The sequence below is a fragment of the Chiloscyllium plagiosum genome, unplaced genomic scaffold (genome assembly GCF_037043375.1).
Source record: "Chiloscyllium plagiosum isolate Xiang-an unplaced genomic scaffold, Cpla_swu_hap1 HiC_scaffold_3, whole genome shotgun sequence".
NCBI classification, from domain to species: domain Eukaryota; kingdom Metazoa; phylum Chordata; class Chondrichthyes; order Orectolobiformes; family Hemiscylliidae; genus Chiloscyllium; species Chiloscyllium plagiosum.
This window is the reverse complement of record NW_028270141.1, coordinates 59,708,397-59,721,732: the sequence shown is the minus strand read 5'-3', so window position 1 is coordinate 59,721,732 and position 13,336 is coordinate 59,708,397. Positions and strand designations below refer to the sequence as shown.

The 13,336-nt window shown below is 42.0% G+C and overlaps 1 protein-coding gene across 1 annotated transcript in view; it reads left to right on the top strand.

The window, feature by feature from the left end:
• Window positions 1-13,336, top strand: part of cad (carbamoyl-phosphate synthetase 2, aspartate transcarbamylase, and dihydroorotase) — a 113,342-nt gene that overhangs the window by 45,413 nt on the left and 54,593 nt on the right. The window contains exons 15-16 of the mRNA XM_087976623.1: window positions 277-523; window positions 1,209-1,307. Of these exons, the coding sequence (XP_087832749.1) occupies window positions 277-523; window positions 1,209-1,307 (346 nt within the window). The remainder of the gene's footprint in view (window positions 1-276; window positions 524-1,208; window positions 1,308-13,336) is intronic.

The window sequence follows — 13,336 nt, the reverse complement described above, 5'->3', positions numbered from 1 at the left end:
GGTCAGTGTGGTCTGGTTGGGCTGAAGGGCCTGATTCCACACTGTAGGGATTCTATGATCCTATTCTTTGATTTATGTTGAAAAGCACTAAATGAGGTTGTGATTTGAACACTTGATTTTGTTGCCCTCTTGAGTTGGGTTGGTGGGGGTGAGGGGAAAGATATGGAGTTGGAAAAATCCTAAAGAATTCCCCTTGCTTCTTGGGTAAATATATGTTCAAATTCTTTGTATCTAAGGCTGGTGACCTACAAACTGCTTTGGTTGTTTTTCCTTCAGTACTGAGCTCGCAGTGAGGCGATTGAGACAGGAGTGGAACATCCTTCCTGTGGTGAAACAGATTGATACTGTAGCAGCTGAATGGCCTGCTCAAACCAACTATCTTTATTTGACATATAATGGTGAAGGACATGATCTTGACTTTACTACACCTCATGTGATGGTGATCGGTTCTGGAGTTTACAGAATAGGGAGCAGCGTGGAGTTTGATTGGTGTGCTGTTGGATGTATCCAACAGTTACGCAAGGTTAGTCTTAAATTGCTTTCTTAGCATATTTGATATGACCTTTTAAAGGAATAATTGTGAAATGTAGCTTCGGTTTATAATGTCGTCTGTAATCTGTCCAATAAATACCTTACTCACTGCCACAAGAATGTACACCAGCATTTGTTGATTTTAAAACTGGTAACTTTTTAAGAGCAGAGGTTGTTGGAGGTGAGTACATGCTTGAGCACTCCCTGTACCTGGGCTTGTAGTTACCAACATATTGTTACTGGACTTAATGACAAGTGATTAGGATGTGTTCAATTTGCAGACCTACCAGATAGGTCAACTTTTCAAGCACTGGTTTATACACTGAAATGAATATACTGGTAAGCCTGCCTCCTGGCTGTTATCTACTGATGACAAGTTTAGAATATGTATGAGCCATAGTGTAAAAACACAAGTTTAATCTAAACATAATTTTGAAATATCAGTTGATTGCTGTCTTGTTATTGTAAACAGCATATTGATGACTCATGACTTTGGTGATTTTTAAAATTTATACGTTTATTACTTAGATTTGAGTAAAGTGCAAAATTATACACAGTGCCTTCCCAAATCTCTAGGTATAAATTCAACGTTTGATTGACCAGAAGTGTAGCATGGTTTGCTTATGTTCTTGAAAGCTGAAATGCCTTTTAACAAACTCGTGCTTCATTCCATACAGATGGGCTACAAGACCATAATGGTGAATTATAATCCTGAAACTGTCAGTACAGATTATGATATGTGTGACAGGCTTTACTTTGACGAAATATCATTTGAGGTAAGTTAACTCTTTGCTTATTTTGGCAAAAGGAGAATTGTTTAGAAATTCAGAACCACATTTCATATTTGGAAGAGAATTCTTATTTAAACGAAAACTGAAAATTACTGCAGTTTGTTATAGACCTATTTTCCAACATTTTTGACTCCATGCGCGCGTGTGTGTGTGTGTGTGTGGTGTAAACATAAGTTTTTTTTGGTCAGTCTATTTTTTGATTTGAAACTTAAAAAGAAGAGACCTTCTCGGTTAGATTTCATAGTATAAGCTTTCCACTTTCATGGCTGTGATGAGAGATATTCCTGGAATTGGGTCTGAAATATTTGGCTCTGTAACAAAAACTACTCCTATTTATTGAATTGAACACATCCGAATGCTTTGTTTTAATATTCTTCAGGACAAAATCTGTCTCAAACATTGAGATAAATACACTCTGTGCTATGTGAACTACATAGAACAGTGATTATTGAGTCATAGACACAGATATGCAGCACGGAAACTGACCCTTCAGTCGGATTCATCCATGCCGACTAGAAATCCTAAATTAATCTAGTTCCATATGCCAGCACTTGGCCCATTTTCCTCTAAACCCTTCCTATTCATATACACATCCACATGCTTTTTTTAAATGTTGTAATTGTAACAGCCTCCATCACTTCCTTTGGCAGCTCATTCCAAACACACACCACCCTTTGTGTGAAAATATTGCCCCCCTTAGGTCTCTTTCAAATTTTTCCCCTCTCACCCGAAACTTATGTCCTCTAGTTCTGGATTCCCCCAACTCAGGGAAAAGACTTTGTCTGTTTATCCTATCCATGCCCTTCATTATTTTATAAACTTCTGTAAGGTCTCTGATACTCCAGGGAAAACACCCTCAGCCTCTCCCTACAGGTCAAACCCTCCAATCCCAGTAACATCCTTGTAAATCTTTCCTGAACCCTCTCCAGTTTCACAACGTCCTTCCTATAGCAGGGAGACCAGAATTGCTCACAATATTCCAAAAGTGGCCGAACCAATGTCCTGTTCAGCCATAGCATGACTTCTCAACTCCTCTACTCAATGCTCTGGCCAGGAAAGGAAAGCATACCGACGCTGCCTTCACTATCCTATCTACCTGTGACTCCACTAGGAACTATGAACCTGCACTCCAAGGTCTCTGTTCAGCAGCACTCCCCAAGACCTTACCAATAAGTATGACTCCTTGAGATTTGCCTTTCCAAAATGCAGCACTCACATTTATCTAAATCTACTCTCGATCCCGTTGTACTCCGAGGTAACCTTCTTTGCTGTCTACTACACCACTAATTTTGATGTCATCAGCCAACTTGCTAAGTTTACTTCCTATGTTCCAATCCAAAGCATTTCTATAAATGACGAAAAGCACTGGCCCCAACACTGATCCTTGTTGGCACACCAATGGTCACAGGTCTCCAGTCTGAAAAGCAACCCTCCACCACCACCCTCTGTCTTCTACCTTTAAACCAGTTCTGTATCTATATGGTTAGTTTTCCCTGTATTCCATGTGATCTAAACTTGCTAACCAATCCCATGAAAAACCTTGTCGAAATGCCTTGCTGCAGTCCATATTAATCACGTCCACTACTCTGCCCTCCTCAATCCTTTTTGTTACTACTTTAAAAAAATTTTGTCAAGTTTGTGAGACCTGATTTCCCACGCACAAAGCCATGTTGACTATCCCTAATCAGCCCTTCCCCATTTAAATACTTGTAAATCCTGTCCCTCAGGATTCCCTCCAATAATCTGCCTGGCACTAATGCCAGGCTCACCAGTTTATAGTTCTCTGGCTTTTCTTTATCACTGTTCTTAAATAGTGGCACCATGTTAGCCAACCACCAGTCTTCCAGCTCACCTATGACTATCAACAATCCAAATGTCTCAGCAAAGAGCCCAGCAATCATTGGCAGCTGCATCTACTTGCCCACTCATTTAGAAAGACTATCTGTTTCCTCGACACGAGCCAAAACATCTTGGTAATTGCCAGATTGTTTGGACAAAACATCATTACTATAACACTGCCCCCTTGAGGGTGAAAATTCTTCAACGTTCCCACAAGGCTCCAAAATCGTGGGTCATACTAAAAGCACAATGAAGACCCTTTTGCTCGGAAGAAAGTATGTTGATTCCCCACGTCACCTCCAAGGTAACATTAAAGACATATCACTCCCCAGTGGCCACAGTTCAACAGTTAAAGCAAGGGCCAGGCTTTTGTCCCCAGGGGTTTTGCTGTCTTGTTGTCAGTCTCAAAGCTGAAATGCTGGGGTCTGCCTGTTCCCGTTTTCGGGATCCCCTAAGGAAAAGGTTGTCAGCAGTGGTTGTCGGGTGGGCACGTGAGGTAGATTCCGCCCCTGGTGGGTATCCTGGTTCCAATCAACCCTATCAGGGCAGGCATACGGCATTTGGGATCACGAGGGCGCTGGATATAATTTGTTTTACCTGTAACTTGCATCATGGTTCAGTCTAGTTCTGGCCATTGCAATAGAAAACCACCGCTCACCTCATTTGCGACTGGAAATTCCTGGACTGGTTCGTACTGTTGGTCTGGATCATATCAGTGACTCCAGGCGGAAAACGTCGCAAAAGCATAGCGTTAAACAAAGGTAATTGAGCTTCTTGATTATTGTTCTATTGTATGACACTTCCGTCAGACAGATAGGCATATCTTTCAGTATTGTAACACAAGTCATTTGTATTCAGGTTACATAATTCAGGTTACTCCCATAGCTTCCCATAGAGTTTTAGGGTAACCTAATTAGGTTCCGGGAATTTATCCACCTTTTTGCATTTTAAAACATCATTCCTCTGTAAGATGGTGCCATCTTAAAAAATGTCCATATGTTTCCCCACATTCAGTATCTTCCATTGTTACTCCTATATTCCCTTTCATTCGCATAATCTTCACCATCTACATCAACGCAAAGTACTCGTTTAGTATCTTCCCCCATCCCTTCAGGTTCCGCATATAGGTTGCCTTGCTGATCTTTTGTCCCTACTTACCCTTTTGTCCTTAATGTATGTACAAAATCCCTTTGGATTCTCCTTAACCCTATTTGCCAAAGATATCTCATCACGTGTCCCCTTTTTGCCCTCCTGATTTCCCTCCTGATTTCCACTCCTACTGCCTTTATACCCTCCTAAGGATTCACTTGATCGTTGCTGTCTATAACTGACATATACTTCCTTTTTCTTAGCCAAAATCTCAATTTCTCTAGTCATCCAGCATTCCCTGCACCTACCAGCCTTGCCTTTCACCCTAACAGGAATATACTGTCTCTGGACTCTTGGGCTATATCTTTTTTTTGAAGGCTTCCCATTTTTCAGCTGTCCTTTTATCTGCGAACATCTGCCCCCAGTCAACTTTTGGAAGTTCTTGCCTAAAACAGGTAGACAATCCTTTATCCGAAATCATCGGGGCCAGCTATTTTTCGGAATTCAAAATTTTTCGGATTTTGGAACAAATGTAGCGCCCCCTGTAGGGTCCAGGGCAGCACCCTGTAATCAAGCATCAATACTGCAGCAAAAACAGATGAATACTCACACTAAGTGGGATGAATAAAGACTTAGAAATACTACCATAGTTTGTTTACAGAATAACATACTGATAAATGAAATACATAGACCATAAGTACTCAAGAACATTTTATTTCCAGAAAAAATTCCAAGAAAAACACTCGGTAAAATATAAACATCTACAGCTTCAGCACTATGGCAGATGGCGTTTTTAAAGACTTCAAGTGTCATCTGTCTCATTAACATTAGGTTTCTGTCTAAGCAATCTCTCTTTAATTGAGTAAATTGCCATGATCTCTTGCTCACTGATAAATGAATGTTGTTCAAAGCCAGCAATTAGTAAGGTGGCACGGTGGTTCAGTGCTTAGCACTGCTGCTTCACAGCGCCAGAGACCCGTGTTCAATTCCCGCCTCAGGCGGCTGACTGTGTGGAGTTTGCACATTCTCCCCGTGTCTGCGTGGGTTTCCTCTGAGTGCTCCGGTTTCCTCCCACAGGCCAAAAATGTGCATTAATTGGCAATGCTAAATTGCCCGTAGTGTTAGGTGAGGGGGTAAAAATGTAGGGGAATGGATCTGGATGGGTTGCTCTTTGGAGGGTTGGTGTGGACTTGTTGGACCGAAGGGCTTGTTTCCACACTGTAAGTAATCTAATCTAATGTAATTAACTGATCTCACATTTTCACTATATCGTCTATAGGGATTTTTTCAACTATGTTTACTAAGTCTTCATCATTATGGGTGGCACGCTGTTACTGCTGCCTCACAGCGCCAGGGACCTGGGTTCAATTTCAGCCTCAGGCGACTCTCTGTATGGAATTTGCGCATTCTCCCTGTGTCTACATGGGTTTCCGTGGGGTGCTCCATAGTCCAAAAATGTGCAGGTTAGGTGAACTGGCCATGCTAAATTGCCCGTAGTGTTAGGTGTATGTAGGGGAATGGGTCTGGGTGGGTTGCACTTCGGTGGGTCGGTGTGAACTTGTTGGGCCAAAGGGCCTGTTTCCCCACTGTAGAGAATCTAATCTCAGTAATCTAATCTAATCTCAGTAATCTAATCTAATCTAATCTAATCATCACTACTATCCTCACACTTATCTGTATTTAAAACCATTTCAGTAATTTTCCCATCGCTCAAGGAATGCACGTCAGATGGATCATAGTCCGTGTTCAGCATTTCTTCGATGTCAGCGCTCTGTAATTTATTCACACTTTCGTCTGATAAACTTTGTACAAATCTTGCAAGGTTCGCTATCATCTTTTTCTATTCAGTGACATGAAATTGTTCATGGCCTTCATCTGTAGATTCATTTACATGAAGCATCGTTGTAGGCCAGACTCTGTGCCAAGCATTTGTTAATATTGATTTATTAACGTCCTTCCAGGCATTAGCAACTGCATAAAGGGAATCTTTAACACTAAACTTTCAGGACGTCTTGAATTCCTACCTCTGTTGACTGCAGCAAGCAGTTTAAAAATATTAAAAATCACACAACACCAGGTTATAGTCCAACAGGTTTAATTGGACGCACACCAGCTTTCGGAGCGACGCTCCTTCATGGACTATAACCTGGTGTTGTGTGATTTTTAACTTTGTACACCCCAGTCCAACACCGGCATCTCCGAATCAAGTTTAAAAATAGTCTTTATACTTGCTCTTCATGGAGTGCAAAATTCCTTGGTCACAAGGCTGTAATTCAGATGTCGCGTTAGTGGGCAAGTAAATGCCGGAAACGTTACTTTTCACAAGAAATTCACAGGATGGAGCAGTTGTCCAGGAACAATAAAAATTTTACAGTTTTCTTCCAGTCCAGCTTGTCTGCAATAAGCTTGTGCCGCTGGTAACAAGTGGTTACTGAACCAGTCGAAGAAAGTTTCTGTGGTTACGCTTGCTTTTTTATTTGCATAATAATTCGCAGGTAAGTTGTGTACACCCGTCAGACATCTCGGATGTTTGCTTTTCCCAATCGCTGCCAATTTCATCTTGTGTGTGCCTGCAGCATTGGCATACCCAAGAATAGTTAACCTGTCCTTCGTATCCTTAAAATCTCATGGTGCTCTCTCATCAGCCCTTATTAATATTTTTCTCGGGACATAGTGCTAGTAGGGCGTTGTTTCATCAGCATTGTAAATTTGTTCAGGACTAAGGCTTTACTCTGATATTATCTTGGCAAATTCATCAATATAATTTTCGGCTGCTTCATAGACAGCAGAAGATTTTTCACCACAGATTTTCAAATATTTTGCACCAATTACACTTCTTAAATTTCTGCAGCCAACCTTCTGAGTATTGACATTCGCTTTTACTGTTCAGTTCTTTATGATCTTTTCTAGCTTGTTTCATGACCAGCAAACCAGTCAGTAGCATACGTTCACTTATTCGTTGTCGAATCCACTCCATCAATCATAAGGTCTTTTTTTTAGCCCAATGCAGTGTTTTCCTATTTTTCATTCATTTATGGTCATCACTGTTACCATAAAACTTCAGTAACTTGTCTTTCTGTTTCTTCAAATCATTTACAGTGGTAGTTCCGACACAGTATTCTTCACTAAGACGTCGCATAGACACACCACGATCAATCTTCCGCAATAACTCCACTTTGCATTATTGACAACGTCAGATGCATCCTTTTCTTTTTATTATTGTTAGGCATAGGTGTACTGGCAGCTCTTTTTGGCATTTTTAAAGTGAAATTAAACACAATGGAGGGAAAAAAAAACACAATTGACACCTGCCAGTGCTGGGCCACACTGCCATGGGGGTTGAGTTAGTGTGGACTTCACCCGCCAAAGAAACCTTGTTTTCAGACATGACAGACTCTCCACACTCCATGAAAACTCTTTGGATTTCAGAGCGTCTTGGATTTTGGAATTTGGGATATAAAGGATCGTTTACCTGTATTGTCTAAATTTGGCCTTCCTCCAATTTAGAACTTCAACTTTCAGATCCAGTTTATGCTTTTCCATCACTATTTTAAAACTAATAGAATTATGGTCGCTGGCCCCAAAGTGCTGTCTACTGACACCTCAGTCACTTGCCCTGCCTTATTCCCAAGGCAGACACACTGAGTCAGAAAATTTTCTTGTGCATACTTAACATTTTCTCCCTCTAAACCTTAATGCTGTGACAGTCCAGTCTATGTTTGGAAAGTTACAATTTCCTACTATAACCACCCTAACCATCTTCCAAATTTTGGTTCTCAATTTCATACTGATTATTGGGGGATCTACAGTATAATCCCAGTAAGGTGATCATTCATTTCTTATTTCAATTCCACCCAAATAAGTTCCCTTGATGTATTTCTGCGAGTATCCTGCCTAAGTACAGTGTAATATTATCCCTTATCAAAAACGCCACACCCCCCTCTCTTGACCCCCTTTCTATTTTTTCTACAGCATTTATATCCTGAAACATTAAGCTGCCAGACTTGTCCGTCCCTGAGCCACGTTTCTGTAATTGCTATGATATCTCAGTCCCATCTTCCTATCCATGCCCTGAGTTCATCTGCCTTCCCTGTTAAGCCTCTTGCATTGAAATAAATGTAGTCTGCCCCTTTTATTTCTGTTTTTCTGTGCTGAACTTGGTAATTTTGATTTGGTACTTGTGGAGTTGTTGCTTTCGTGTATGGGAGTGGTAAATTCATGCTCCAATAATTGTATATGTGTTGGCTATAGACTGCCAGGTAGTGGAAAGAACTAGGAACCAAACAAATGCAACACCGGAACAGGCCCTTCAGCCCTCCAAGCCTGCAGTGATCCATATCCTCTATCTAAATCTGTTGCCTCTTTTCCAAGGATCTGTATCCCTTTGCTCCCTGCCCATTCATGTCTAGATACATCTTAAATGATGCTATTACACCTGCCTCTACCACCTCTGTTGGCAATGCGTTCCAGGCACCCACCACCCTCTGCGTAAAGAACTTTCCATTCATATCTCCCTTTAAACCTTTCCCCACTCACCCTGAACTCATGATGAGTCCCCCATTCTGTTGTGGGGAGGGGGGGGGGTACATTTCTTGCTATCTACCCTGTCATTTTCCCCCTCGTGATTTTGTAGACCCTGAATCAGGTCTCCCCCCCCCCCCCCCCCCCCCCCCCCCCCGAACTCCATCTTTGTAATGAAAGTAATCCTAAACTACTCGACCGCTCTTCATAGCTCGCATCCTCCATACCAAGCAACATCTTAGTGACCCTCCTCTGCACCCTGTCCAAATCATCCACATCCTTTTGGCAATGTGGGAACTAGATCTGTGCACAGTCTTCCAAATGTAGCAGAAGCACAAAGTCTTGTACATCTGTAACATGAACTGCCAACTCTTGTACTCAACATTCCATCCGATGAAGCAACTTCAGTTACCCAAACATAGACTGGGATATGTGGAGGCTAAGAGGCAGAGAGGTGCAAGCAGTCCTAAATTGTGTGCAGGAGAATTTTCAACAGCAGAATACTTCACATCCAACAAGAAAGGATATATCGTTGGACCTGGAGCTTGGAAATGCAGTGGGCCATGTGAATCAAGTGTCAGCTTGGGAAATTTGGGACACAACAATCATTGTATCATAATGTTCAGGATTATGGTGAGAATGACATGCAGCAACCCATAGTGAAAAATATCAGTTGGTAGACCGAAGACTTTACTGGGGCAAGAGCAGATCTTGATAGGATTGACTGGAACAAGAGATTAGTAGTTAAAGCAGTAACGGAATAACTCTCTTCAAAGAGAGGTTGAGAGTGTGGTGCTTGAAAAGCACAGCAGGTCAGGCAGCATTCAAGGAGCAGGAGAATCAACATTTCAGCCAAAAGCTTCATAGAAGAGGTGGTTCAGGTATATTTCCTCAAATGAGAAAGGTGGAACCAACACATCAAAGCTCCCCAGATGATAAAGGAGATGAAAATTAAGATCAAGAAGAAAAAATGTGCTTCAGACAATGTAAGTAAATAAAATTGAGAATCAAAAGGAATATCAAAGGAGAGAGGTGATTAAAGAAAAAACAAAGAAAAAAGAAACAAAAATAACCAACAGAAAGAAGTGTCCGAGTTTTCTATGACCAAATAAATAGTAGATAAATAGTCAGAGTAGGTCTGATTAGGAACTGAAACGGGCTGGAGACTGCGGCATGACTGAAATGTTAAATGAATACTTTGCACTTGTCTTTGCGAAAGAGAGATTCTATGTGGACTGTAGTGACAGGTGAGAGAACTCAAGTCACTAGAATGTTTCAGATTTGGTAGTGCAGGAATTTTGGATAGATTGTTGCTTCCAATCTTGTTTGGAAATTGCAGGGGTACTGCCATAATCTTTTGGCCTTCCTTTCATCTCAGGGTAGTACTGTTAAGATTGGAGAGTCGCAAACGTGGTTGCCTTGTTCAAGAAGTCTGTAAGGATAACATTAACAATTACAGACCAGTCAGTTTAACTTTAGTGGTGGAGAAACTTCGAGAAACAGTTCTTCAGGTTAAAATTAGTAGTTTCATGGGGAAAGGTAGATTTTTTGGGAAGAGTAAGCATGGATTTTTAAAGGTCAAATCATGTTATGAAGTCATACAGCACAAAAACAGACTCTTTGCTCTATTTGTTTATGAGGTAAAAACAATGACTGCAGATGCTGGAAACCAGATTCTGGATTAGTGGGGCTGGAAGAGCACAGCAATTCAGGCAGCATCCGAGGACAGGCAAAATCGACGTTTCGGGCAAAAGCCCTTCATCAGGAATAAAGGCAGAGAGCCTGAAGCATGGAGAGATAAGCTAGAGGAGGGTGGAGGTGGGGAGAGAGTAGCATAGAGTACAATAGGTCAGTGGGGAAGGAGATGAAGGTGATAGGTCAGGGAAGAGAGGGTGGAGTGGATAGGTGGAAAAGGAGCTGGGCAGGTCGGACAAGTCCAGACAAGTCGAGTTGCTGGAGGTTAGAAACTAGGATGAGGTGGGGGAAGGGGAAATGAGGAAACTGTTGAAATCCACATTGATGCCCTGGGGTTGAAGTGTTCATCTATTGTATCCGTTGCTCCCGATGCGGTCTCCTCTACATTGGGGAGACTGGGCGCCTCCTAGCAGAGCGCTTTAGGGAACATCTCAGAGACACCCGCATCAATCAACCAAATCGCCCAGTGGCTCAACATTTCAACTCCCCCTCCCACTCTGCCGAGGATATGGAGGTGCTGGGCCTCCTCCACCGCCGCTCCCTCACCACCAGACACCTGGAGGAAGAACGCCTCATCTTCCGCCTCAGAACACTTCAACCCCAGGGCATCAATGTGGATTTCAACAGTTTCCTCATTTCCCCTTCCCCCACCTCATCCTAGTTTCTAACCTCCAGCAACTCGACTTGTCTGACCTGCCCAGCTCCTTTTCCACCTATCCACTCCACCCTCTCTTCCCTGACCTATCACCTTCATCTCCTTCCCCACCTACCTATTGTACTCTATGCTACTCTCTCCCCACCCCCACCCTCCTCTAGCTTATCTCTCCATGTTTCAGGCTCTCTGCCTTTATTCCTGATGAAGGGCTTTTGCCCGAAACGTCGATTTTGCCTGTCCTCGGATGCTGCCTGAATTGCTGTGCTCTTCCAGCCCCACTAATCCTCTATTTGTTTATGCTGATCTGGTATCCTAAACTGAACTAATCTCGTTTACCATATCACTGAAATATTTGCTACTAATGTACTGGTCCAAATGTCTTTTAAATGTTGTGATTGTATCTGACTCTACCACTTCCTTTTGGCAGCTGATTCATACATGCATCACCCTCTGTATGGAAAAAGCTGCTTCTGGTCCCTTTTAATCTTTCCTGTCTTATCTTAAACTTATGCTGTCTAGTTTTGGACTCCTCCTATCCTTGGAAAAACTTCAGCCATTCACTCTACCTATGCCCCTCATGATTCCCTAAACCCTTATAAGGTCACCTCTCAGCCTCCAAAGCTCCAGGGAAAGATGTCCAGCTTATCCAGACTCTCCTTATAACTCTCACCCTCCAGTACTGGCAACATTCTTGTAAACTTGGAGAAGTCAATGTTTCACGTATAATCCTTCTTCAGGAATCTTCTTGACCCCTCCTGATGTTGCCTGGCTTGCTGTGTTCTTCCAGCCTTCTGTTTGGCTATTTTTGGATTCCTGCACTTGCAGGGTTTTTTTGTCTAAACCTTGGAAACACCCAGAATTACTAACCATACTTCTATATTCTTATTCACATTGTTGATATAAATGATGAATAACAGTGGACCGACCATCTTGTCTGAGTTTTTAACGAAGTAATAATGTTTTGAAGAGGGTAATGATGAGTGTACATGGACTTTCAGGAGGTGTTTGATATGATGCCGCAAAACAGACTTAAGGAACGTTATAGGTTGTGGAATAAAACGAGAAATAAAAAGTAATGATCAGTGGATATTTTACAGGCTGAAAGGTTTTGTGGTGAAGACAGAGTTGAAGTGGTCAGCCACAGGACAGTGGGGTTGTTTGGTGTGTGTGTATCAGAGATGTTCTCTGAAACATTCCACAAGTTGATGTCCTGTCTCCCCAATATAGAAGACGCGTTGCAAGTTGGCGTCCTGTTTCCCCAATGTAGAGGAGATGTCTTTCCCACCTGTCCACTCTATCCTCTGCTCCGACCTATCACCATCACCTCCCACCTTCATCTACCTATCACATTCCTAGCTACCTTGGTGCTCCCACACTTCTGATGAAGAGCTTGTGCTTGAAATGTCAACTCTCCTGCCCCTCGGATGCTGCCTGACTGGCTGCGCTTTTCCAGCACCACACTTTTTTTTGACTCTGATCTCCAGCACTTTCTCCCACCATTGAAGAGAGTACATAAGAATGGTTCCAGGGATTAAGAATTTTGGTTATGAGGATAGGTTGCAGCTTTCCAGTTATTCTGGACTTTTTATTTTTATTTTGAATCTGTGTTGCCAATTTGACTGACTGACTTTACCCAAAGTATACTGAAGGAGGTCACAGGATTTCTTTCTCTCAGCCTGAGGATTGGCTGACAGTCTCCTATGATTTTGCATATACTTTGAAATCAAACTGAACCCAGAAGCAGCTTTGTTACTTCCCAATATTGTTGGTCACTCGTCAGTTATTAGCCATCTGAGTAAGGTGGGTTTCAGCCTTCCTAGAAAGTTGGCATGTGTCTCACACTTAGTCCAGTTGATATGATGAGTTATAAGGCTGACGTAAAAATGCTGGAAAACAAGAATTATCCAGCCTTAAGTTTAAGAATGTGCTATATCCTATCAAGTTGTGGTTATTACCAGTGTAACTGTTTGTGTGGCTGTGGATGAATTAAAAAAGATATGCGATCCATAATCTTTTATATTTGGCCAGTTACCTTTCATGCAGCTGCAATAAGAAAGTGTGCAATTGTTTTCTTTTAAAAGTTGTGGTATGTTCTTTGCATTTGACACATTAAGTTCCTTGCTACACTTGGAAATTCTCTCTCAAAACACTGGATGCCTTGGTGCTGCTGTTGTACTTGATTTCCAGTCATAAAGTCCTTAGCCTGTTGTTTGAT